The sequence below is a fragment of the Eschrichtius robustus genome, chromosome 20 (genome assembly GCF_028021215.1).
Source record: "Eschrichtius robustus isolate mEscRob2 chromosome 20, mEscRob2.pri, whole genome shotgun sequence".
Classification (NCBI taxonomy): domain Eukaryota; kingdom Metazoa; phylum Chordata; class Mammalia; order Artiodactyla; family Eschrichtiidae; genus Eschrichtius; species Eschrichtius robustus.
The window spans coordinates 6,643,357-6,666,569 of NC_090843.1; the positions used below are offsets into that span (position 1 = coordinate 6,643,357).

Here is a 23,213-nt window from a genome sequence, read left to right on the forward strand (position 1 = left end):
CCTTGGTTCTCAAGGGCAGTGTGCATCATTAATCATATTTGGCAGTGGGGAGAGGGGATTTTTAAAAACAGGCACTTAGGCTTCTTCTTGGCTAGAGACTCAAATTCCATAGTCCAGAATGGAACCGAGAAATCTCCTTTTTAAACAAACACAACAACTGACCCTGAAGCTGTGCGCTGAAGTTTGGGAAAGCCTAAGGACCAGCTTGTTTCCATTTCTGTGAGTTGCTTTCTCCCTACACAGACCGGCAGTGGAGGAAGACGAGCCTGGGACCGGAAGGTCCCAAATCACTGGTCACTCCAGCCAAGGGTTCTCAGATCCGTGGTTTCATGTAATCTCTACAGCAATCAGCAGGGGAAGAGGGGCAGGGATTATCACCTCATTTTACAGAGGAGCAAGTTTCGTGCTCTTTGGACAACTCTGTTGCCCTTTCCAGCTCTAAAACTCGATGATTTCATGGCAGGAGATCAAAACACCAGGTTTAAGCTTTACGTCCATCACTTGTGACCTTAGGTAGGCTCTCTTCCCAACTTGGCCTCCAGTTCCCACATGAGGATAATAAAACCAGGCATGATCTCAGGGGGCTTCTCTGAGGGCTCTCCAAAAACAGGTTAATCATGGGGGTTTAACTTTGTTGTAAATTGGGTTTGACTATGACCCTAATCTTTTGTCACCCAAACTCGGTCTTCATACTTGATTGTTTGCACTGCAGAATCAAATCTTCCAGTCTCAATTTAGGAAGGAAGGAAGGAAGGGAGGGAGGGAGGGAGGGAGGGAGGGAGGGAGGGAGGGAGGGAGAAGGCTCTCAGAGGAAATCCATCATTGGATTTAAATTTGAGGGACTGCACCAGAATGCCAGTGGATGGGTTAATGTGGCAGAGTGGGTATGAGGACAGACTATAAAACTAAAGGAAAATGACTACGGGTTGTGTGGTGTGAGTGACAGCAAGAATGAAGGCTGTTGTATCCAAGGGCTGAAGTATAGATTGTTTATGGCCAGTCCCCACTTTAGCAAAACCACAACTGCTATTAAGACACTCAAATGCACCATCAGTGGTTCTGAACTTTGGATGATGATTTGAACCCTGCCTTATCATCCGAGGGAAGGCAAACAGCACGTCTACCGAAGGGGCTGAAATTTCAGCTGCTGCCAGGCGTCCCGGAGCTCCATCACAGTCCCAGAATAGCACAGCTCGGTTCCCAGCAGCCTCGGGCTGCACCGCAGCTGGGCTTCCGGCAACGGAGCTGGAGTCAAGCCTCAAGCAGCGGCCGGAACAGCTGGGACTGAACTCCACCCAGATGCCAGCTGGCTGGCCCTGCCCTGCTGGAGGTGCCATCTCTGGTGAGTGCAGGCAAGTCTGGCTCTCCTGTGGCACCCTGACTCTCCCCCCCATCCCCTTGGGGTCCTGGCTGAGTTTGAGAGGAAGGACCCTCAGGGTGCCCTCAAAGCCCAGGCGAAGGGGTGGGGGCAGAGACCGGGTCTTTTGAAGGCTTTGGGTGATCTAGGCTGGTGGCTGGCGAGGCTGATGAAGGGCTGAGAGTTCCTGAAGGTGGGCAGGCTGTGGTGTGCACAGAGAGGACGTGACCACAGCGGGCTGGCGGCCACCAGGAGAACAGGGTTGAAGAAGGGAGAAAGGGCAGAGAGGGAGACACACAGCCCTGCCACAGGCCAGGCAGTTGCCCAGTGCAGCGCTGTCGTGAGGCTGGCTTCTGAAGGTGATGGGATTGTTGGGAGAAGGGAGAGTGGCTGAGAAGGAAAGCTGCAGACTAGACAGCTGGTCAGCTCTGTTTCCAGTGTCCTTCTCCTGTACTGACCTACGTAGATCTTCCATCTATTTATTCCCTCGCAAATTTTTTTTTCTTGGCTGCACTGCACTCCATGCAGGATCTTCCCTGACCAGGGATCGAAACTGTGACCCCTGCAGTGGAAGTGCGGACCGCCAGGGAAGTCCCGCTGGCAACTGATCGAGGCCCTGCCACGGGCAAGGACGGATCGGGCACACATCTTTCCCTCGAAGAGCTTACACCCTGGTTGAAGACATAAGACATGTACATAAACAAACATTCGTAGAGCAGAAAGTGAGCTACATAAGAGATACGAAAGCGCTTTGGGACATAGAACAGCGAAATTAAAACCAGTCCAGCACAGTTAGAACCAATGGGTTCTAATCCAGGGCTAGTCCCTTAGCCTTCACGAACCTCAGTTTTAAATTGAACTCCTAGGGTTGTCAAGATCAAATATATGTAAAAGACACGGAAAAGTGTACAGTGCTACACAGAGGTAAACTATTATGGGTGTTGTTGCATTATTAGATCAGCCAGTGTTTGTGTTTCTCTGAGCTTCTCGGCCTGGGATTCTGGGAGCCAGGGATCTGAGTGCGGAGCTCAGGACAGCAGCAAGGCCAAGCCTAGGCCCGGAGCCCACCCCTTCCCCCGAGAAAAGGCTGACGGCACCCCTCAGGTCTGGCCCATCATTCCACCCATTTTATTATGCATACAGAGAACTCTCCTAGGGGCTGCAGGGAAGGCGAGGCGTGAAATCTGTTCCCCACTGAGCCTATCACGGAATTAATTACGGAGGCCAGATATCTATGTATAAAATATACTTAACCGTGCAAAGCAGCGCAAGATTGGCAAATTCATGCTAGAGGGGCAGCTTTGGGAGAGCAGAGGAAGGAGGTCTATGGGGCGGGGTCACCAGCAAAAGCTTCTGGGAGAAGCAGAAGGCTTTAAAGGGGGAATAGTTCAGAGAGGCCGGGAGGAAGGGGCGTCCTGGATTGAGAGTGGGGGACCTTGTGAGTGAAACCACAGGAAGTGACCGTCAGTCCGGTGGCCAGACCCGGAGCCGACCTCTCAGGCTGGAGTGGCCGTTTCCTGTGGGGAAGAGGAGGGAGAGGAGATGGCCAGTCCAGGTTGAATGCAGCCTGCAAGGGCCTCAAATGCTGGGCGAGGGAGTTAGATCTTTTACTTAGAGGCAGTGGGAACCACTGAAGGTCTTAGGAGCCGAGGATGCCAGGGGGAGGTCAGTGAATGCCCCACAGCAGAGGGGGTTTGCAGGTGACTGGAGGTGTCAGGGAACGGAAGGAAGACTGCAGGCAGGGTGATTAGGTTGGGTGTGCGTAACCCCAGTGGGAGGGTGCGCTTGCCCTGAAATGTTCTCACAAGGGGGGCGCGGGGGGGTGTGAGGGGAGACTCTTCCTGAAGGAAGGGAAGGGGGACTAAACACTGCTGTGTACACATTTCTTTTCTGTTTTTGGAAGGGGCGGGTTGAGGGGCCTGAATCCCTGGACCCTTGGCCTTGACCCTGGTTCCTAGATTCACTCAGTCTATTGACGGAGGTTCTCCAGACCTGGGCAGCTCAGAAAATGCAGCTCTCTCCTTCCACGGGGAGCTGGTTAGTGGCCACTGAGCCATGGGCAGGGAAGCGGGGAGAGGGAGAGGCAGATTTTGTGGCCGCCATGGACGGGCTCAGCGTCAGGTGACATTCCAGCAGGTTCTGCCCTAGGCCCGTCTCCGGGTACCCTCCCAGGGGAATCATCCATGGGCAGCGGGTTGTGGTGAACAGGGGTTTATCTCGCCTGCAACCTGGCCCCTGGCTTCCTGCTTCTTAAGGGGCCACCTTGGTACCTGGGTCCTCTCAAAATGCCAGCTGGTACCAGGCTGCTCCAAGCAGGCAGTCCTAGGAGCTGAAGAGAAGAGGAAACTTAGCCAGACACCACAGCCTGGGCAGTAGCCGGTTAATGCGGAGCCCGGGAGCAAGGAGAGGTCAAATGCAAAATCTGTTTACCAGCTGGTTTGGGGGCACCCAGCTGCCTAGCGCAAGATTCCAGGCGCCTACCTGTCAGGGGGCCAAGAGCCCCACCCTCAGCTCAGCGAGGGACTACGCCTGCGCCTGCTCCTGCTCCACGGGGCCCAGGGGGCCAGGCGCCAGGACCAGGGACACTCAACCCTCTAGGGAGGGGGAAGCAGGCCTCCCAGTCCCCGGAGGAGGAAATGGCTCCTGAAAGAGATTCTGCACACTGAACCGGCAATCCAGGACTCCTGCTACCCAGGCAATAGGGAAGCCCCTCTAGGGAGCAGAACTGACCTCAAGCACCCCTGGGGCCGGCTCACCTGCTCCTCCAGTGCCCCAAGTTGGGTTGCCAAGGCCCCCTACGCTGCACTGTAATGCAAGGCGTTGCTGGCCCTGGGGAGGTGGTGTCTCCAGCAGGTACTGGGCTTGCCTGCTTCCCAGGAAGGCCTGTGGCCAGTGGGCAGGGCAGGTACGGCCCTGTTTGCATGGTGTTTGCAGTGGTCCCCCCCTTCTCCACCCCAGGGTGATGGGGAAGGTCAGCAGGGGGCTGCCCTCCAGGGGCCATGTCTCAACTTTTGCTGCTAGGGTTCAAACCATAGAATAAATGGATCTACCGAGTGTCAGGCTCGGTGCCAGATACCGGGAACAACAAAATGAGTGAGACATGTCCCTGCTCTTGAGAAGACAAGAACTGAGAAGGCTAAGATACACTGAGATAAATGATAAATAAACAAATGCATACTAGGCTGTGGGTAACCAGGGCAGCTCACAACGGCTCATTCTGGGGAAGGTGAGGAAAGCATGGCAGAGAAAGGGACATTGGAGCTGAGCTTTGAGGCAGGGCAGGTTTTAAAAACCTTTGGTCAGACAGGGAAAGGGGGTTGGGGGAGGAAAGGAATAGCAGAGGAGAAGCCCAGAGCATGGCACAGCGAGGCTACTCTGATCATGGTAAAACAGGACCGAAAGAATGTTGGAGAAGCAGCTTCTACAAGAGTTTGGATTAAACACTGCTAGGACTTTTTTTTTTTTTTTTTTTTGGCCACGATGCGTGGCTTGCGGGACCTTAGTTCCCTGACCAGGGATTGAACCCGCGCCCCTGGCAGTGGAAGTGTGGAGTCCTAACCTCTGGACCGCCAGGGAATTCCCATTTCTTTTTAACTGTCAGGGCTAAGGCTCAGAGGGGATGGACCAGGAAAGGAGAGGCTGATTACTGAGCATCTGAGTGCCAAGCTTGTGCGAGGTCCATTGTAGACATGGCTTCGCTTGGATGTTACAGCAAGGATTCAGGGTGGTGCTATCCTGACCTCTTTACAGTAGAGGAAAGTGGGGCTCAGAGCAGTGAAGTGACTTGTCCAGGTCATACAACTGGCAAGTGGCAAAGTTGCACCCCACCTCGGGCCTTGTCACTAGCTTAGACTCAAGCAGCTCAAAAAGGAATTGTTCCAATGAATAAAGGTAGTTTCGATCGGCCGGCGGCCAACAGGAACTCACGCACCATGTTGGGAAGGAGGGGTACAGACAATATCCACACAATCCATTAATCCAAGATCTATCTGAACAGTGGGAGGGCAGTGTCCCTATGGGACCACTTCTCAAAGTGTTACCTTTTGGTGAAGACGGGAGTTCATAAAGGCTTACATGCCTATGTATTATTACATTGGGCGAAGGGTATCTGGGGGCGCAGATGAGTCTGCGGTTGGAGTCTTTGACGCAATGGCACCTCCCACCGAACTTCTCTCCCGGCCACTGGCCGTGTCCATCAGGACCCACAGCCATCCGGCTCCCAGGGCTGGGGGTGGGGCTCTCAGGATTTCCACCCTCCAGTGTTCCTGTTCTTGACAGGCCCTGGGGGATTAAAGCCAAGGGTACCAGGGATCCTGGAGCCTCAGAAGCCCCAGGTCATCTGCCCTGAGGGCGTTGCTTTGTCCTGAAGGCATATCCTGTTCCAGAGTGAGACGGGGTGGAAAGGGGGAGAGCAAACCGTTCTCAGAAAACGGCCCTACATTTCCACTGCCATCACGGCACAGGGCTGGCTGGGGGCGGAGCTCATCCACTGAGGTGTCCAGGCCTGTTTCCAGACCACCGCCAGTGGGTGGCCAGGCACCGGATACCCCATCCTGGCCCCTGCCTGGGCCCGGAGGGAGGGGGGAGACTTGCCTCATGGGAGAAGTCTCTGGAGGGTGAAGGGGTTCTCCACGAATCCAGACGGATCCTGAATTCACCTGTGTCTCCCTGAGGTCACTTGTATCCTGGTCTCCCCACTACTTTCCCCACCCCTTTCCCAGGCTCCTAGATCTGGCTTTAAACGTATGCTAATGAGGGACCCCTCCCAGCAAACTGGTTTCAGCGTTGGTTGCCTAGTTAATGAAAACTAGTCAGAGGTCAGAGTGACTGATCTGTTTCGCGTAGGTCTGACCTGCTGCTCCCCCTTTCAGGGTGGGCCCCCCACTGCCTGGCCCTTACACACGTCTGCACGTGCTCACGTCCGGTGTGTGTGTGTGCGGGGGTGGGGGGGTCCCTGAGATGCAGGAGGTGGAGTTAGGGGAAGGAGACCAAAGGCACAGCAATGTGCTCTTCCTCTCAACATTGAAAAGAATTGAAACAATTCAGTCCTCACATTTTCCAGGCCAGCCAGAGAGGGCCAGGCGCAGGAAGAGATATAGGGTTCTAGAAAAGCAGGGCCTCACCGCCAGCCCAGGCTGCTAAGCAAACAACCCCTCCAGGAGTCCGAAAACTGGTGTGCGAGGGGAGGAGCCGGCCTGGGGTTTATCGCTCCGGCAGCTCCGGGTGATTCAGGGAGTTTGACTTCTGGTTGTCATAGATGGAAGCACGCAAACAAACAGCCCGGGAGGTACCCCTCCCCTCGGCCTGCGCCCTCCCCCACCTTGCTACCCCGGGCCCGAGACCAGCCGCCTCCCCCCACGGTTCCCGTCCTCCTCCCGGGCGCTCCGGGCAGAACCAACACGCCCAGCCGCCCGCCCGGCCACCGGCTGACTCCGACCGCGCGCTGCTGGCGATCCCCCAGGCAACTCGGCGTCACGAGAACCAGCACCCCGGAGACCCGGCGCCCGGCCCTGCCTCCGCGTCCCCTGGGTCCCGGCCAGGCGCAACAAGCACTCCCTTCTCGGTGCGCCGCGGCCCCTCCGGGCCTCCGGCGCTTGCCAACTAGGCCCCGCTGCGTAGCCCACCTCCCGCGGAGCCCGCAGCCCTGGGGGAAGGCAGCCGGAAAATCTCTTGTTTACTGGGCCGGGGTGATCCTAGATTGGATTCGCTTCCCCATTTCTGCAGTTCCCCTTCTGCTGATTCCTGGGGCCGGAGAGGAAACGGTGGCAACCCGCTGATGCACCCCGGGAGAGGGAGTGAGGTTGGGGTACGGGGAGGGGGGAACTCGAACTCGTGGGAAAGTCCCCGGGCGGCGGGAGGGGCAGGACTCGGTGGCCAGGCCGATGTGTCCCGGAGCGCAGAGACCGCGGGGGCCGGGTTAAACACTGTACCTCGGGGAACTGAACCGTGAAGGCTAATTAGGACAGGTCCGAACAGGTAACGGGGACACGGGGAGGGGAGCGCGCGCTAAGGAGGACCGAGTCCCGGGCGATCGCAGGAAACCCAGGCGCGGGGTAGTCGGACCCAGGGCGACTTCTGCCCACGGTCCCGAGTGGTTCTGGGCCCGGCCCACGGCGTTAGGGGCGCGCGCGGTGGCGTTCCCACGCACACGTGGTGACCCGGGTGCCGGGGAAGGATCGCGCGTGCAAGAGGTGGACGCTCGGTGTGTGGTGTGTCCACGTGTGCAAGCTCGGGGAGGGCAGGGGGCGCAGAAGGCGCGACAAAGACATACTTGGTATCTGAGCGTGCGCCTCGCTCTAGTCCGGAGCGGCGAACTGTGCCCCGCGTGTGTCTCACGGGAGAGCCAGGACGAAGGTGACAAAGACTAGGTGTCCGCCCCGGAGAGACGCACCAAGGTGGCCCCCGCGCGCGTTTGTGTGCGCGCGCGCTGGGACTTGCGGAGAGGGAGAGCCCGCCCGCGAATTGTGTTGGGCTGCACCCCAAATCGCTTTCCGGAGAGAAAACCGAGTCCCGAAAGTAAGTGCGCGTGAGTGTGCGCGCGCCCGCGTGCGGGGGCGTGGCAGTAAACAGCAGCAACCCATAAGCCGGCTTGGCCAGAAACTCCGATCTCCCTCCCCTGCCGGAAAGTGCGTCTAGTCGGAGCCTGGAGGTGAGTCGGGGATGGGTGGGGGGAGGGCCGGCCGGGCTTTGTTACTGTGTAAGCGGATTGCACGTACCTGGAGCGCCGCGGGCGCCCGATAAGCCCCTGAATGGAGGTGATGTCACGGTGATGCAGGCGCCGGCCCACCCTCGCGGCGAGAAAGGAGCCGAGCGCGGGCAGAGGCCAGCGCGAGGGCGAGAGACGGAGCGCAGCCAGCTCCGAGTCCCGGGGAGAGGCAGGCCCTGCGCCCCGATCCCCCGCCTGAGCCCCGCCACCTCAGACCAGGGTGGGGCCTGGCCCCGCTCTCTGCGCCGAGTCCCTCCCACCCCCCCCCCCCCGCTCGCGCCCCGCCTGGAGTTGGCCCCAAACGCCGCGCCGGAGTTGGGCCGGCGACGCGTCCCAGGTAAGGGCTGCAGCCTGCTCGCTCCGCCCTCCCCTCGGCCGCCGGGAAGAGTGGGGTCGGGCTGGTGGGGAGTGGGCGAGGGTTGAGGCCCAGGGGTGGAGAACCGGGGGGCGGAGGACACCGCTCCTACTTCGCTCGCTCGCAGAAACTTTCCAAACCGGAGCAGGCTGGGGACTGGGGGTGTGGGAAGCCCGGCGCTGGGCTCGGAGTTGGCGGCGAGGGAGAGCTCCACGATCGGGGTCTCCAAGGACTACCCCCTCCGCCCTCGCAGCCTCTCTGCGTGACTCCGCGGCCAATAGTGACTGGGGGGCCGGCGCCCTCTCCGCGGCCCGCTACCGTGGATGGGGAGGGCAGGTTTCTGGGACCAGAGGAAATGGGAGAGAGGCTGGCCCCCCTGCTCTTTCTGTTCCGCCATCCAGGGGAGCGTGGGTGTGGACCCCGGTCCCGGCGAGAGGTAGGGAGGGGAGGGCTCAATCTTCCTGCGGGAAGTTCGGAATTTCGGTCAATCGTAGACCCTCTACCTTTGGCGGCGTGGCTTCTAGATCCCTTCCCTTTCCCCGCTCCTCCCTCACGCCCCACGGGGTTTCCTGCGCCCTTCCCAGCCGCGGAGGTGGAGTTGCGCCTCTCCAGCCCCAGACCCACAGTTTTAAACCCAGCAAAACGCAGTCATTGAAAAAACTCCACGCTCTTGATCCTAAAGCTCAGGGACCAGAATATGTTGAAATCGGGTTTTGTGCTCTTGGAGGTTCCCTGCCTGGGCCTTTATCTGTGGCTGGGGGAGGGCGTGCCGCTGGGGGGTGGGGCGCATTCCGGAGTGGCTTTCTAGAGCGGACCCTTGGGTTGAGGACTCACGTGTTTCAGAATGCTCAGGGAATTGGGGGCCAAATATCCGCCCTCGGTGTGAAGGTCTAAGCCTGGGGTCCCTGGAAGCCCTCTACCCCACCCCCGACCCCACCCCCCAACTTGGGCACTGAAGTAGCCCCGTACAGGTACAGGCACCTCCGACCCCTCTTCTTATTGGTTGGTTTAAACACCAGAGTCCCCTGAACAGAGGAGTAAGATGACAGGACCTAACCAGGGGCAGAGAGGAAGGAGGAGATGGATGGGAGAAGGGGAGGATGTGGGAAGGCTGCCCGTGGGTCCTTCCGTCTCTCTCCATGGGCTGCTGAGTGGCGGCAGAGCCGGGAGGAAGAAGGCTCCTCTGTGGCTCTGCTAGGCGCCTCGGAGAGGGACCTCTACATGGTCATGGCACCCTTGAAGGTACCTGGCTGTGGGTCTGTATCTTACTCTGTCCCTTTGAGCCCAGGAGACAGACCAAGGCCGCAGTGTGAAGCCCATGTTGCCCTTTTCAGGATGGTTCTCAGGCTTTCGTGTAGATGGTCGGGGAGTGAGGAAAGGTGAGAAGGCCTGGCTGCCTCATCCTTGCTGGGTGAAGCCCAGTCAGGGCTGGCTGGGCCTCCGAGCCACCACTCTGCTGAGGTCTCTCTGCCTCCCCTGGGAGAGGGAAAGAGGGAGGAAGGGGATTCTGGAACGGGATTGGGCTGACTCAGACCTGAGCTGGGGGCTGAGTGGCTGAGCCTAGGGAAAGGCCGATTTCAGAGGTGATTAAAAATACTTGTATAACTGATTCCAGGGAGGTGAAGCAAAAGGGCCCCTTTGTCCAGAAAATAATCTGCAGCTCGGCTGGGCTGCAGCCATAGTGTGGGGGGGACTTATGGGACTGAAGGAGGTCCCCCTCTTTGGTCCTACTGAGAACCTTTTTTTAAAAAAAATATTTATTTGGCTGTGCCAGGTCTTAGTTGAGGCATGCGGGATCTTTAGTTGCGGCATGCGGACTCTTAGTTGTGGCATGTGGGATCTAGTTCCCTGACCAGGGATCGAACCTGGGCCCCCTGCATTGGGAGCTCGGAGTCTTAACCACTGGGCCACCAGGGAAGTCCCCCCTACTGAGAACCTTAAAGCAGGAGACATGACTCTAAAATGAAGAGGCCGGACTGGGATGGGGAGAAATGGGCACCAAATCCATTCAGTGAATGCTTTTCAAAGGCCTACTATGTTCAGTGGAAGACTAGATGTTGCAGGGGATGCTAAGATAAGCAAGTCTTGTTCACTCCCCTCAGACCTTACAGCCAGGTAGGGGAGACGCCTACGCACACGATTCTAACGATCAAGGCTCAGAAGACAGCCTGGAAGTGCAGGCTCTAGGGACCCGCAGGAGGGAGGGTCTCAAGGCAGAGCTGGTCTGTTTCATCCGAGTCCTTTCCCCCTTGGCCGCCATCTTCAAACACAGCATCCCTCGGCTGGCTGAATCTGCATTCCTGGATGTTGAAGGACACTGGGCCGAGCTTTCTTTAAGTCTCCTGCTGGCCGCCAAGGGTCGCTGTCCCAGGCAGTGGACAAGAGCCAGGCCCAACGGGTCCAATTTCCCCACTTGAGTTGGTGTCTGCCTGTCTCTCCACTCCCCCACTTTGAAGTTCCCATGTTGGTGGGACCGACAGGCTTGAAGGGTAAGGTCCAGGGCCAACAGCAAAGTTGAGAAGGAAATTGGGGTGAGGGCTGTGAAGCTTCTCTGGCCCTGGCCCAAGTTCTTATGAGGTGTTGGATTCTGGCAAGGTACAGGCAGGTATGGCTCCAAGAGCAAGATAGACCAAGAAGAGGGATTGACATAGTGGTCGCAGACTAGATGGGAGCGGGCTTGGTGTTTTGTAATGACGTGGCCGTTACAAGATTTGAACTTGTAGCGTGGACTTTTAGCATCCTTTCCCCCACATCCAGCCAGGCCTTAGACTTTATCTGGGAAAGGATCTCCATTAGGCCTTACCTTTGGCCTTGGTCTTTAGCCGGGGATGAATGTGTCCTCAACAAATCGATTGCCTGTGCTTTTTTGCCAGACTCAAATCTTAAAGCGCAACCCTGGTTATGCCCTCATCATGCAAAAAACAGCCTTCAGTGGCTCCCCACTGCCTTAAGAATCAAGCCCTAAACTCCTTCCCTGTAGTGTCTCTAATCTGTAGCCAGCCAGCTGCAACCTCCCTTTACAGACTCAGTTCATACTTGGTGAATTTGATTAGAAACTGAATAAAATGCTGTTGAGAGGTGTTCTTCACTCTGTCTTTTCTGACCCCCTCAGCTGGGAAGAGCTTCCTCCTCTGTGTTCCTGTAGCACTTTTCTCTCCCCAGAGGTAAATTCTTTTGTGTGACACTTACCTTATTCTTCTTTGGGTAGTTTTCTTGTAGACCTACCTTTTGGACTGTGTTTGTTCATCTTTGTATTTTCCACTGTGCGTCTAGGGGAACTACTGGGCCTGGTCCCCCTAGACGCACAGTAAATATTTGCTGATTTGGAATATTTGTCTGTTCTAAACTGGGACCTGGCGGAGGGAGATGGAATGAGCAGCTCTTGAAGATGTGCAGATTGCCAGAGGCTAAGTCTGAGTGACCATTCTCAGGGTTCATACCACATCTCCAACTTCACCCCAAGGTCTAGCTGTTTTGCTGTGAGCCAGAAATACTCATGATGGGGTTGAATGCTTAGGATCCCATAGCACGTTATCCATAAATTATCTCCTGGAGTGGTTCAATATTCCTTATCCATTAGCCCTCTCCGATTCCTCTTTTCTCTTCCCAGCCCTTGTAAATAAAGTACAGTTTGTGCTTTATTGATTTACTATTACACAAAGTCCCCTACAAGAGCTTATTTAAATCGTGATGTAGGGGAAACATGCTTTTGCATTGGAAGTCGAGAGAAACTAGCTGCGTTACAGTACGATTTATTTAGGAAAACAATAATAAATTCACAGAGGAGTGTTAATTTATTAAAAGTTAATGGTAGGTGTTGTTTGGGGAGAAACAAACTTAATTGACAGATGAGGTGGTAGTTGGGAAGGCTGAGAGACCTAAAATATTTTCAAGGAGCATGTAGGATATCTTAAAGGACTTTGAAAGTTGATGATCTTTATTATGTCAGTTTCACTTAATTTGTGAGTTTTATTTCCTCTGACTTAGTAACAGTGTCCTTCCCTTTCTCAATCATGGAGAGACAGTTCTGTTTGCCTGTTATACATTAACTAACCAGGAATGGTGAAAACATTAAGGGCTTAGCGGTGTGCAAATCTACACTCCACCTCCAAAAGGGAAGAAAGAGAGGTGGTGGGGAAGTCGGATCATGCCATTCCCCTCCCAGCCACTAGTGGTCACTATCAGCCCAGGAAAGCTTGGTTGCTGTCTTTCTGGAAAGTTCCTGGGTCCAAGAGGTGAGAGAGGAAGAGGCAGGGTTACAACTAGTTACTTGAACATAATAAGGGGTGATTTAAATGTGGAGTCCCTGCATTTCATAGAATTTTGGAATTTATGACTTGCTTTTTAGAGCATTTAAATGTTCTGTTCTCCAGGTAAATTTAAAGTCTTTGGGTAGAAAACTCACTGATTTGGTCTTTAATTTCTCTTAACCTGCCACACTCTTTACCTCCACTTCACACAAGGAAAATCCAGTTGGTACTGAGAGCAGGGGTTTGGTTTTCTTTGGTGCCCGTCTACAGCATTTAGTAAGGCTGCTGTCCGGGACCGGTCCAGTGAGCTGTTGCAGTAGTAAGTTACCTTCCTGGTGTGAATAAAAGACATCTTTCTTGCCTTCTAGCTACAGTGCCTCAACGTCTTCCATTATAGATTAATTTCTTTGGGTTTTGCTTTGCCGTTGCCTGGTTCTTGCTTTTAAAATGTTAATGCCTCGTGGGAGGATTTTTGCATTAAGTCATTAACTCCCTAGCTGGGAAATTCGTTGATTTTTTTTTTTTTTTTTTTAATATTTATTTACTTGGTTGCTCTGGGTCTTAGTTGTGGCAGGCGGGCTCCTTAGTTGAGGCACGCGAACTCTTAGTTGCGGCAGGCATGTGGGATCTAGTTTCCTGACCAGGGATTGAACCCAGGCCCCCTGCATTGGGAGCACGGAGTCTTACCCACTGTGCCACCAGGAAAGTCCCAGGAACTCGTTGATTTTATTCTTGAGACTCTAGCGACTGAGCTTCCAAAGAACTTTGGATTCTGAGGAGAAGCGTTGGCACTAAAAGTGGGAAAGTGAAGGGCAGAAAAGGGCAGTGGTAGGGAGGCATCAGGGGAAAAGTGTTGATACATACAACTTTTCAATCATCTCTTCACTTTCTCCGGTTGCAGTTTGTACCTGTTACAGGTGCTTGTTAAATACGCACTGAATGAATGAATGCGTGGCTGATTTGCCGTAGACTTAGGCATCACAGGGACGGAGTGGAGGGGCGTGGTGTCTGGCCATTTGAACTCTGGAAGTCCCGGGGCAGAGAGGAACTGAGTGCTGAGTGAACTCGCTCACAGACCTCAGCCCCCAGCCCACTTGCAAGAGCTCAGGGAATATCTGGGCCCAGGTTATGATTTGGGGGAAGGGGAGGGGCCTGAAAAGTCAGCACAGTTTCCTCTTTTTCCATGACTGGGAACAGGGATGACCGGTTTCATCTCATTTGCCTCTCTGGTCACTTGGTACAAGGCCCAGGAGTTCCGTGTTAAGAACGATTCGGAAGCCCAGAGGCACAGGCAAGATCAGTGTGCCGTGGTTCAGGATGGGGGGAAGGGCGCCTTGTGTGCCGGAGCCTGACCCGGAGGACTGATTCTGCCTTTCCTCCCCTCCGCCTCTAGGGACCCAGCTGGGGCCTGGCCTGGGAGCCAGCATGGCCATCCAGAAAGCGGTGCTGATGTGCCTGGGACTGCCTCTCTTCCTGCTCCCAGGGGCCCAGGCCCAGAACCACGCCCCATCTGGCTGCAGCCCGGACCTCAGCCCCCTCTATTACAACCTGTGTGACCGCTCAGGGGCTTGGGGCATCATCTTGGAGGCAGTGGCGGGGGCGGGCATTGTCACCGCTTTTGTCCTCACCATCATCCTCGTGGCCAGCCTCCCCTTCGTGCAGGACACCAAGAAGCGGAGCCTGCTGGGGACCCAGGTGTTCTTCCTGCTGGGGACCCTGGGCCTCTTCTGCCTCGTCTTTGCCTGCGTGGTGAAGCCTGACTTCTCCACCTGTGCCTCTCGGCGCTTCCTCTTTGGGGTCCTGTTCGCCATCTGCTTCTCCTGCCTAGTGGCCCACGTGATAGCCCTCAACTTCCTGGTCCGGAAGAACCACGGGCCCCGGGGCTGGGTGGTCTTCATCGTGGCCCTGCTGCTGAGCCTCGTGGAGGTGATCATCAACACGGAGTGGCTGATCATCACGCTGGTGCGGGGAGGGGGCGGCGAGGGTGGCCCTCCGGCCAATGGCAGTGCCGGCTGGGCCACCGCCTCCCCCTGTGCCATCGCCAACGTGGACTTTGTCATGGCGCTGATCTACGTCATGCTGCTGCTGTTCTGCGCCTTTACGGGGGCCTGGCCCGCCCTGTGCGGCCGCTTCAAGCGCTGGCGGAAGCACGGGGTCTTCGTGCTGCTCACCACGGCCGCCTCCATCGCCATCTGGGTGGCGTGGGTCGTCATGTACACCTACGGCAACCAGCAGCGCAAGAGCCCCGCGTGGGATGACCCCACGCTGGCCGTCACCCTCGCCGCCAATGCCTGGGCCTTTGTGCTCTTCTATGTCATCCCTGAGGTCTCCCAGGTGACCAAGGCCAGCCCGGAGCAGAGCTACCAGGGGGACCTGTACCCCACCCGGGGCGTGGGCTACGAGACCATCCTGAAAGAGCAGAAGGGCCAGAGCATGTTTGTGGAAAACAAGGCATTTTCCATGGACGAGCCAGCCTCAGGTGGGTCATGGGACACCCTCCCCAGGTGCCGTTTTATTTTTTTTTAATTTCTGAAAATTTTTGGCCACACCATGCAGCCTGTGGGACCTTAGTTCCCCAGCCAGGGATTGAACCTGGGCCACAGCGGTGAAAGTGCCGAGTCCTAACCACTGGACCACCAGGGAACTCCCCCCAGGTCCCCTTTTATTCCAGGTGGTTTACTGCAGGACAGGGGGCTGGTCTCCTGAGCAAAATGGGAGGTTCCTGAGATTATCCAGAATTTTCTGCCTTAAAGTCCCTAAATCCCATTTTTTTAAAAAAATTCTTTATTTATTTTTGGCTGCGTTGGGTCTTCGTTGCTACGTGCAGGCTTGCTCTAGTTGTAGCGAGCGGGGGCTACTCTTCGTTGCGGTGCGCGGGCTTCTCATTGTGGTGGCTTCTCTTGTTGCGGAGCACGGGCACGCAGGCTTCAGTAGTTGCAGCACACGGGCTCTAGGACACGCAGGCTTCAGTAGCTGTGACGCATAGGCTCAGTAGTTGTGGCTCTAGAGTGCAGGCTCAGTAGTTGTGGTGCACAGGCTTAGTTGCTCCGAGGCATGTGGGATCTTCCCAGACCAGGGATTGAACCCATGTCCCCTGCATTGGCAGGTGGATTCTTAACCACTGTGCCACCAGGGAAGTCCTCTAAATTCCATTTTTCTTAAGGATTTTTTTCCTATACTCGTGCAATTCATGAATATATTTTCGTTGTAAAATTTTACACATTACAGGTAAAGTTTCCCTCCACTGTCAGTTCTACCCCATTCCCTCCTGTTCTATCCCCAGAACTGATCACTGTTGACTGATATTTTCCTGCTAGGAGCCTCAGTTTCCTCATCTGTAAAATGGGGATAATAATGGTTCCTGTTTCATAGGATTCTTTTGATGATTCAATTAATGCATCTTCTGGCGCTTGGAAGATACTCTAGAAGTATTAGCTATTAGCTCTGTGTATTACTAGTATTTTACTGTCATTATTCTTATCCTTCCAGAGCTTGTTTTTCCACTATGTACATATCCATAGTCTTAGTTTCCTTTTAAAGTCTTTTCAGTTCACAATTTTTTCTTTTTCATAAAATCGCGTGTGCCACATGCTGATCTAAGCAGCACCCACTATCCGATAGCCAGCTTGTCCCCAAGCTCCTGCCCCGGCTCTTTGTTAATGGGATGGGCCTCTCCTGAGGTGCCAGGCAGCCCCAGAGCCTTGGTGGTTGGAGCTGAGGGCGCCTCGGAGGTGGAAGCGGCAAGAAGGCAAGAGAAGCCCCTGCAGCCTGGGTCAAGCCCCCGTCGGAAAAAGCTTGGGAGGCAGGAGGGGGTGGCCATTCTCCAGGAGACTTGGCCAGACGTGCTCCCAGCTCCCTAAGGAAGGAGCCTTTTTCTGGCATTTGTTCATTGTAAGGACCATTAGCGTTTATTGAGCACAAACTGAGTGCCAGGCATTGAGCCTTTCCGGATGTGCCCTGTGGCATGCGTCTCACGTGCTTTCTTAGCCGGCTGGTCACAGCCCCTTCATCTGCTGTGACCCGGAAAGCCTGGACGCTGACCCCCTACTCTGCTGATCGAGGTGTTGGGGGCTTAAGAGTTGACCTGGCTGATTGTTGAGCGCTACCTCTGGGACCTCTGCCAGGGGTCAGAGTCAGAGGCAGGGGAGGTTTCAGAATGAGAACTCTCTGCCTTTTCTCTACAAGCTGCGATCCCTGTGATCCCTGCCTTGGGGAAAGGAGTGATCCTCACCCCGTCAGGCCCTGATCTTTGACCTGCCCAGCGGGGTGGCCCCTGGCATCCGCACAGCCTGGTGCCAAGTGAGGGGGGAGGGTGGGGCAGCTGGTGAGGTTGGGGACGAATGTTGGGAGGAGCCTTGGCGGCCCCTACCTTTGCTGTCACCCGCTGCCTGTTTGCCGGGCCAGAGAGTTCTCAGCCTTTGTCCTCAAGGCAAACACTTCTGGGCCTGTAAGGGTTTTTTTTCCTTTTATTTTATTTTTTCTAAATGGAAAAATCAATTGAGTGAGCCCAGCACTTAGGAAGCCCTATAGAGTTGTGGTCCCTTTAGAGCCGCAGGGCCATCAGCCGGCAGGAGACGGGCATCCGCTGCCCCGGCCCTCACGGCTCAGCCCTCTCCCCGGCCCTCAGAAGTGGTCAGCAGCTTTCCTCCGACCCAGCGCCCAGCAGCGCAGGACAGATCGGGAAATCAACACCCCCGAAGGCACAGGGAAGTGTTCCCAGAGCTGAAAATAGTTCTGGAAACTTGCCAAGGGGCCACAGGACAGGATGTGCCTTCAGTCCCCCTGGTGGAGCTCTGGGTCCTGGGCAAACAGCACCCAGCCCTGCCCCATGCAGACTCTTGGGCAGTGGGGGGGTCTCTGCTTTTTTTACCCTGGCGCCTGGCAGCTGGCCCGCAGCAGGAGAGGCCAGAGCTGGAGGCTGGCCATCTTGGAAGGCGGCCGAAGGTCCATGTGCCCCTCTTGGCCTCTGGCCCCAGAGGGCGGAAGGGGATGTGAAGGTTGCTGACGGGACGTTTTTTCGGTGGGAGGGGGTCTCGTGCTGCAGGAAAGCCCAAGGGGAAGGCAAGCATTGTGCTCTCCGTGCATCCAAACAAAGGGAGGCTGGGCTCCACGGGGTGGGGTACACCTACAGCCTCACCCCCAGGGCTGGCCTAGCCCCCTTTTCCCTCTCCCTGCCTCCTGGGGAGCCTTGCTTGAGAGCAGGAAAGGGAGCTGAAAGTCCAGCCCAGAACAGCTGCTGTGTTTCCTTGCAGCTAAGAGACCAGTGTCACCGTACAGCGGGTACAACGGGCAGCTGCTGACCGGTGTGTACCAGCCCACCGAGATGACCCTGATGCACAAAGCCCCGGTGAGTGGGGTCCCCGGGTGTGCAGGGTGGGTGGAAGCGGGAGGGAGAAGGCAGGCTCTGCATCCAATGCGTCAGCCTTCGGGAGCCCAGGACCCCGGCTCCTGATGCCTTCTTCCTGGGGTTGATGTTCCTGCTGCCTTTCACGACACTGTGGCGGGACCTGTCTGCCCTGTGTCGTCGGGGCGTCAAACACCCACTGAGGACAGCTGCTCAGAACAGTCTCTCTCTGAGCTGGTGGGAGCTGCCAGCTTTCCCCTAAGCAGCTTAGGGGGGGACAAGGGGGGCGCCTCAGCCAGGTAGGTGCCATTCTTGGTGGACAGAGGACCACAGGGCAGGTCTGGGTAGGTATTAGCTGCTCGACCACAGCTGTCCCAAGAGGGCCTCCTGCTCCCTTCCCCCCACCAGCAGGCAGCAGCTCTTGACCTTACACCTCCCCTAGGTTCTGGAAACCAGGTGCTCCATTAGCCAAGGGAGGGCGGGTGGGAACAGGAAGCCGGTGGGTTAGAGTCTTACTCACTCCATATACGTGCCTCCTCCCCGGATGGCTGGCAGTCGCTCTTGGGGAGACCCCTCGCTCTCCGGACCCTGAACCTGCAGCTAGGTTCCAGGAGAGGGAGGCTGTGGCCAGGAGCCAGGATAGGCCAAGGAATGAATCTCAGAAGGGCATGAGCAGAGTTGGCCAGCGCCCAGACACCCAGGGTGCCCCACCTGGCCACCCCTCCCTACCTGTGTGCATGGAGTCGTGCTCCTTCAGGAAGGATCTGAACTAACAGATATTTTATCTAATGGTGGCTCCCAAAACATGGTCCCTCGACCCCCAGCGTTACCATCCCCTGGGAACTTGCTAAAAAGGCGCAAGGGCCAGGGGTGTGATGGAGCCAATAGTTACATCTCTTCAGCGATGTCACCTTGATAACTTGGAGTTATCCAAGCCATGATGGGAATAACCGCCCACAGAGATCTGCCAACACTACAGATCAGGGTCGTTAAACATTCACCAGATCACCACGGGGTGGGGCCCCCTAGGCATGGCTGTGGCTTCATAAACAGTCAGGTGATTTTGACGCACAGCCAGGTTGGAGAACCCGTCCTCCATCTAGATGTTCCAGGAGCTACATGGGGAGGGGGAGTTGGAGATGGTAAATGGGTTGGGAGGACCACCCGGGTCTGAGTTGATTCAGAAGGCAGCTTGGGGCCCTGGAGCTGCGGGGGTTTGGTGGCAGCTCTTTGCCTAGGGATGAGGCAGGCGGGGCCTGGAGCTCACCTTCCCTCCAGGGTGGGACCTGGGACCCATGCCTCAGCCTCACCCGCACAGGAACAGAACCAACGCAGCTCCGACCAGAATCCAGGCAGAGACTTTGGATTTTAAGTCTCCAAAACTTAAAACTCCCTCAAACCCCAAACCATTCGGGGTTTAAGTCTCTAAATCAGACTGCTAGATAAGAAACGTGTGACATGCCTGGGGCCCGACAGAAGGGTGTGCTGGGCCCGGCACACCAGCCATGATGCTGTTAGGGGGATGTAATGCCACCGGGGGTACTCGGGTAAGAGTCTTAGAGGAAGGGAGCCTGGGAGCGGAGCCGGGCGGGTCACAGAAGCCACGTGTGTTTCACCCTCTGTTGGGCCCCAAGGTTTAGGGAGTGGGGCAGGGTTTGAGAGGAAGATCCTTTTGGAAAGAGCCATCCACTGTGTGAAGCCCCGGACAGTGGAGGTGGCTGGGAGCCTCATTTCCATGCCCAGAGGGTGGCCCTCTGCAGGGTGAGATAAGGGGCTGGAGGTCAGAGGTGAGCTCCTCCGTTTCCAGGCTCCCGGAGTCATCCATCCCAGGCCCAGCTGGAAGGGGGCGGAGGGGGAGGACAGGGAGGGAAGGGGGAGCTGCAAGCGCAGCCCTGCAGGAAGCGGAGTGGGAGCATGTGTGCATCCGCCTGGGCGGAACCCAGCTGTGAGGCCGCCTGTTCTTCCCTCCAGTCTGAAGGAGCTTACGACGTCATCCTTCCGCGGGCCACTGCTAACAGCCAGGTGATGGGCAGTGCCAACTCCACCCTGCGGGCCGAAGACATCTACGCAGCCCAGAGCCACCAGGATGCCACCCTGCCGAAGGAAGGCAAGAACTCTCAGGTCTTTAGAAACCCCTACGTGTGGGACTGAGTCGGCACCAGGAGGAGGCGGGCAGATCTGGGGACCTGGCCCCGGGCGACGGTCTTGCTGGGAGCCCGTGCTCTCCCCTCCCCCTCCCCCTCGCCAGCTCAGGACAGGTCATGGGCCTCAGCCGGGAGGCCCTCCCCCATCTGCCAGTGTTCGGCTGGGCGTCCCCGTGCCCCTCACCCACTCCTCAGTGTTTGTGGAGTCCAGGAGCCAACTCCGGCTTCGTGTCAGGGTCACCTGGCTTCGTGTCAGGGTCACCTGGCTTCGTGTCAAGGTCACCTGCGGCGGCCACGCTCCAGCCAAATAGTGGCGGCCAGTCAGCACCTACGTTCTCTGGAGTCTTCGGAGAGATTCCTGCAACCTTGAGAGATGTCCCAGGCGCTTCTGTCCTGGGTCTCGCTCCTCTGTGAGGGGCAAGGGTGCCTAATAAACACGTTTCTGCTTTATTAACCCTTCTCCTGGGAATGTCATGTCTGATCTGGGCTCTCGGTGTCTGACGAGCCGCTCCTCCACCCTGGCCTGTGGGCCTTTCCTCTTTCTCCTCCTCCCTCTGAATCCAGCTCCCAGGAAAGCCGCTGCTGACTTCTCCTTCTGTGCAACGAAGTAGCTGGACACCTCTCCCCAGGGAAGAGCTCTTCAGCTAAGCCTGGGTCCGTGTCCCATGTGATCAGCATGGACCTCTGGGCCTGGCTCCTGTCTCGGGTCTCGTCCAGCATCTGGGCTTGTGTGAAACGAGGCAGCTCTCCTCTGGGATGCCCTCCACTGGGGTCGGGGCCGGGGGAACGGAGCAGGGAGTTCTGCGGAGGGCATTTGTAAGGGAAGGTGGGCTGGCTTCAGCCCCTTAGTGGGAACGGTGGTGTAGATCCGTCAGGGGATGGGGTGGAGGAGCCACTGCTTCATCTCTCAGATCACACTGTGTGTGTGCGTGTGTGTGTGTGTGTTTGTGGCCGGGAGTGATTCGCAGAGGACCAGGACTTGTTTTCAAAGGTGGGAAGGGGCGGGCCAGGTTCTGGTTGGTTTCACTCCTGGGCAGGAATTTAAATGCCCATTTGCTCAGTCCTTTATGGTAAAACCTTTCCACAGTGGCTCATTTGAATCCTGGGGGCTGCCCCTGAAAGATGGGTAGCACAGTAAGTACTTTCTCTCCCTTTTCCAGAGTCAAAATCCCAGAACCAGACCATTTTAGGGTTAGACAGGGCCTTGGGGGTAAGTGATCAATGTAGCTCTCTCACCGCCTCTGACAGGTAAGCAGACTGACCCAGAGAGGCCACAGAGCCTCTAGAAGTGGCCATGCTGAGACTGGCCAGGCTTTCGCAAGACTCTGACTTGTAGCAGGTCTCGGTGGCCTGGGTTCAGACATGCAGCGGTGCTCTGACCCTTTGCAAGGGGGTTGCCAAGTCGGCTCCTCCCAGCTTTGGGAATGTTTCTCCCCAACTCGCCAGAAGCTATTTTCTGACACCGGTTGTAGGGAAAAGATGTTTCTGTTGGAAGAGGGGAGAAAGGTCGCTGGAAGAAAAAAAAAAAAGCAAACTTCTCCTTCGATGTCAGATTGCACCAACTCCCCTGGAGACTCGAACCCTTTTCTTCATTGTTCAAACACTTGTTCTTTCTGGTTACTTTAGGCTCAGTCCCCGAAAAATAATACAAGATGGTAGACGCCCTCTTCCCTGGACCGCACGTCGTTCTGCTGTCCTCATTCCTCTGTGTCCAGGCTGGGCAGGGCCCTTGTCACTGGAGCGGGAAGGGCCCGGAGGCCACCGATCTGGAGCAGTGGAGTCAGGGGCCGTGTGAAACCCTGGGGCATGTGGCTGGGGCTATGGGCCACCCCCAACTTCCCGGCCCCGCAATTCCTGCCCAGCCCAGCCTCTCCTGGTCCCCAAGTGACCTGAGACCACAGGAGCGGTCTGCAGACACCCAGCCTCCCTCTGGACGCCCTCCCCCAACATCACAGCCCCTGTGCCCCCCTGCTGTGGGTCTCCAGATGGCCATCCTTCCTGGCCATCTTTCGGTTCCAGCCTCAGCCTGTCCCACCCTGCTCCAAGGCGAAGCCAGACCATGGCGAAGCTGGCCCTTGCCCTTCTCACCAGCTCCTCCTGCCACCACCTGGACGGTGGAAGGCCGCTGAGCTGGGCAAAGCTCACTCAAGACCTGGACAGATCGTGCCTCTCTTCCTGGCCTGTGGGTCCTGGATCTGAGCCCCTCTGCATCACCACCTGATACCTTCATTGAACCAGGTCCCATCAAGACAAAGTAGGGGGTAGGGCTGCATTCTCAGGGGTCAACTGAGAGTCCTGGGCCAGATGGACCGGGGTCTAGGCCTCTCCCAGGACTGAGACTTGTGGGACTGGGGGCAGCGCCTTCGATAAGTGGTGTCCAGGACTGAAGATTGTGCCATTTCCTGATGGGCAGATGGCTAGGTTTCTGCCTCACCTTGGGCACCTCGACAGTGCTGGTGCCGCTGTCATCACCCATGACATGCTCCACCAGGTCCTGATGGCCACCAAGGGAAGTAGGGGCATCCTGGCGACCTGCATGATGCTGGCACCAACAAAGATGTGCACACGGCTCCAGACTCGTGGGAACGAGATCTCTGTAGTGTCTCCTTGGCCTCCTGCCCTTGGGTACCGGAGCTGGCTCATCCAAGGGGCTCAAGCCAGGTGTGTCCCCGGAGCTCACCTCTGCCTGCTGAGACGAGAGAGGATGAGCACAGCGCAGGTGCTGACCCTGTAGGCGGCCCCACAGCCCTCACCCCCACCCCAGCGCCACCCCCCTGCCCCCAGCACCACCCCCCTGCCCCCAGCACCTGTGCCTTTGTCGCCAGCGTATTTCTCCAGGGCTAAGTTGGGTGAACAGGCCCTGCAGAGACTGATGGAAGGGGAGGGGGGAGCTCTGAGCGCCCCGGACTCCTTGTGATCTAGGTTAGTAGCCCCAAATCCCTATCCCTCACAGTGAATAAAGGCTCTATCTCGCTTTTTGAGCTGATAGTCTCGAGTGAGTCCTGGCAGCGCCAAGGGACCACGGGGAGCAGCCTGCAGTGAATGTGGGTTTGTTCA

At 56.6% G+C, this 23,213-nt stretch overlaps 1 protein-coding gene across 5 annotated transcripts; it reads left to right on the top strand.

Moving 5' to 3' along the window:
• Window positions 1-7,234: 7,234 nt before the first annotated feature.
• On the top strand, window positions 7,235-22,924 carry GPRC5C (G protein-coupled receptor class C group 5 member C). 5 transcript variants are annotated; one of them, XM_068531101.1, is made up of 5 exons: window positions 7,235-7,333; window positions 14,062-15,147; window positions 17,921-18,015; window positions 19,984-20,133; window positions 20,721-20,811. In XM_068531101.1, exons 2-5 carry the CDS (start codon window positions 14,094-14,096, stop codon window positions 20,802-20,804), a joined length of 1,383 nt encoding a protein of 460 aa, XP_068387202.1. In that variant the 5' UTR covers window positions 7,235-7,333; window positions 14,062-14,093; the 3' UTR covers window positions 20,805-20,811. The 5 variants fall into 5 exon arrangements, with proteins under 5 accessions (XP_068387202.1, XP_068387201.1, XP_068387204.1 ...); XM_068531100.1 differs by lacking the exon at window positions 7,235-7,333 and adding an exon at window positions 7,748-8,006; XM_068531103.1 differs by lacking the exons at window positions 7,235-7,333; window positions 20,721-20,811 and adding exons at window positions 7,749-8,006; window positions 21,783-22,924.
• Window positions 22,925-23,213: the final 289 nt, after the last annotated feature.

Coding starts and splice junctions, on each gene's coding strand:
- GPRC5C (XM_068531101.1), top strand. CDS start 14,094: ATGGCCATCCAGAAAGCGGTGCTGATGTGCCTGGGACTGCCTCTCTTC. Junction 18,016..19,983: donor CCCTGATGCACAAAGCCCCG/GTGAGTGGGGTC, acceptor TCTTCCCTCCAG/TCTGAAGGAGCTTACGACGT. Junction 20,134..20,720: donor AGGAAGGCAAGAACTCTCAG/GTCTTTAGAAAC, acceptor CTCTGAATCCAG/CTCCCAGGAAAGCCGCTGCT.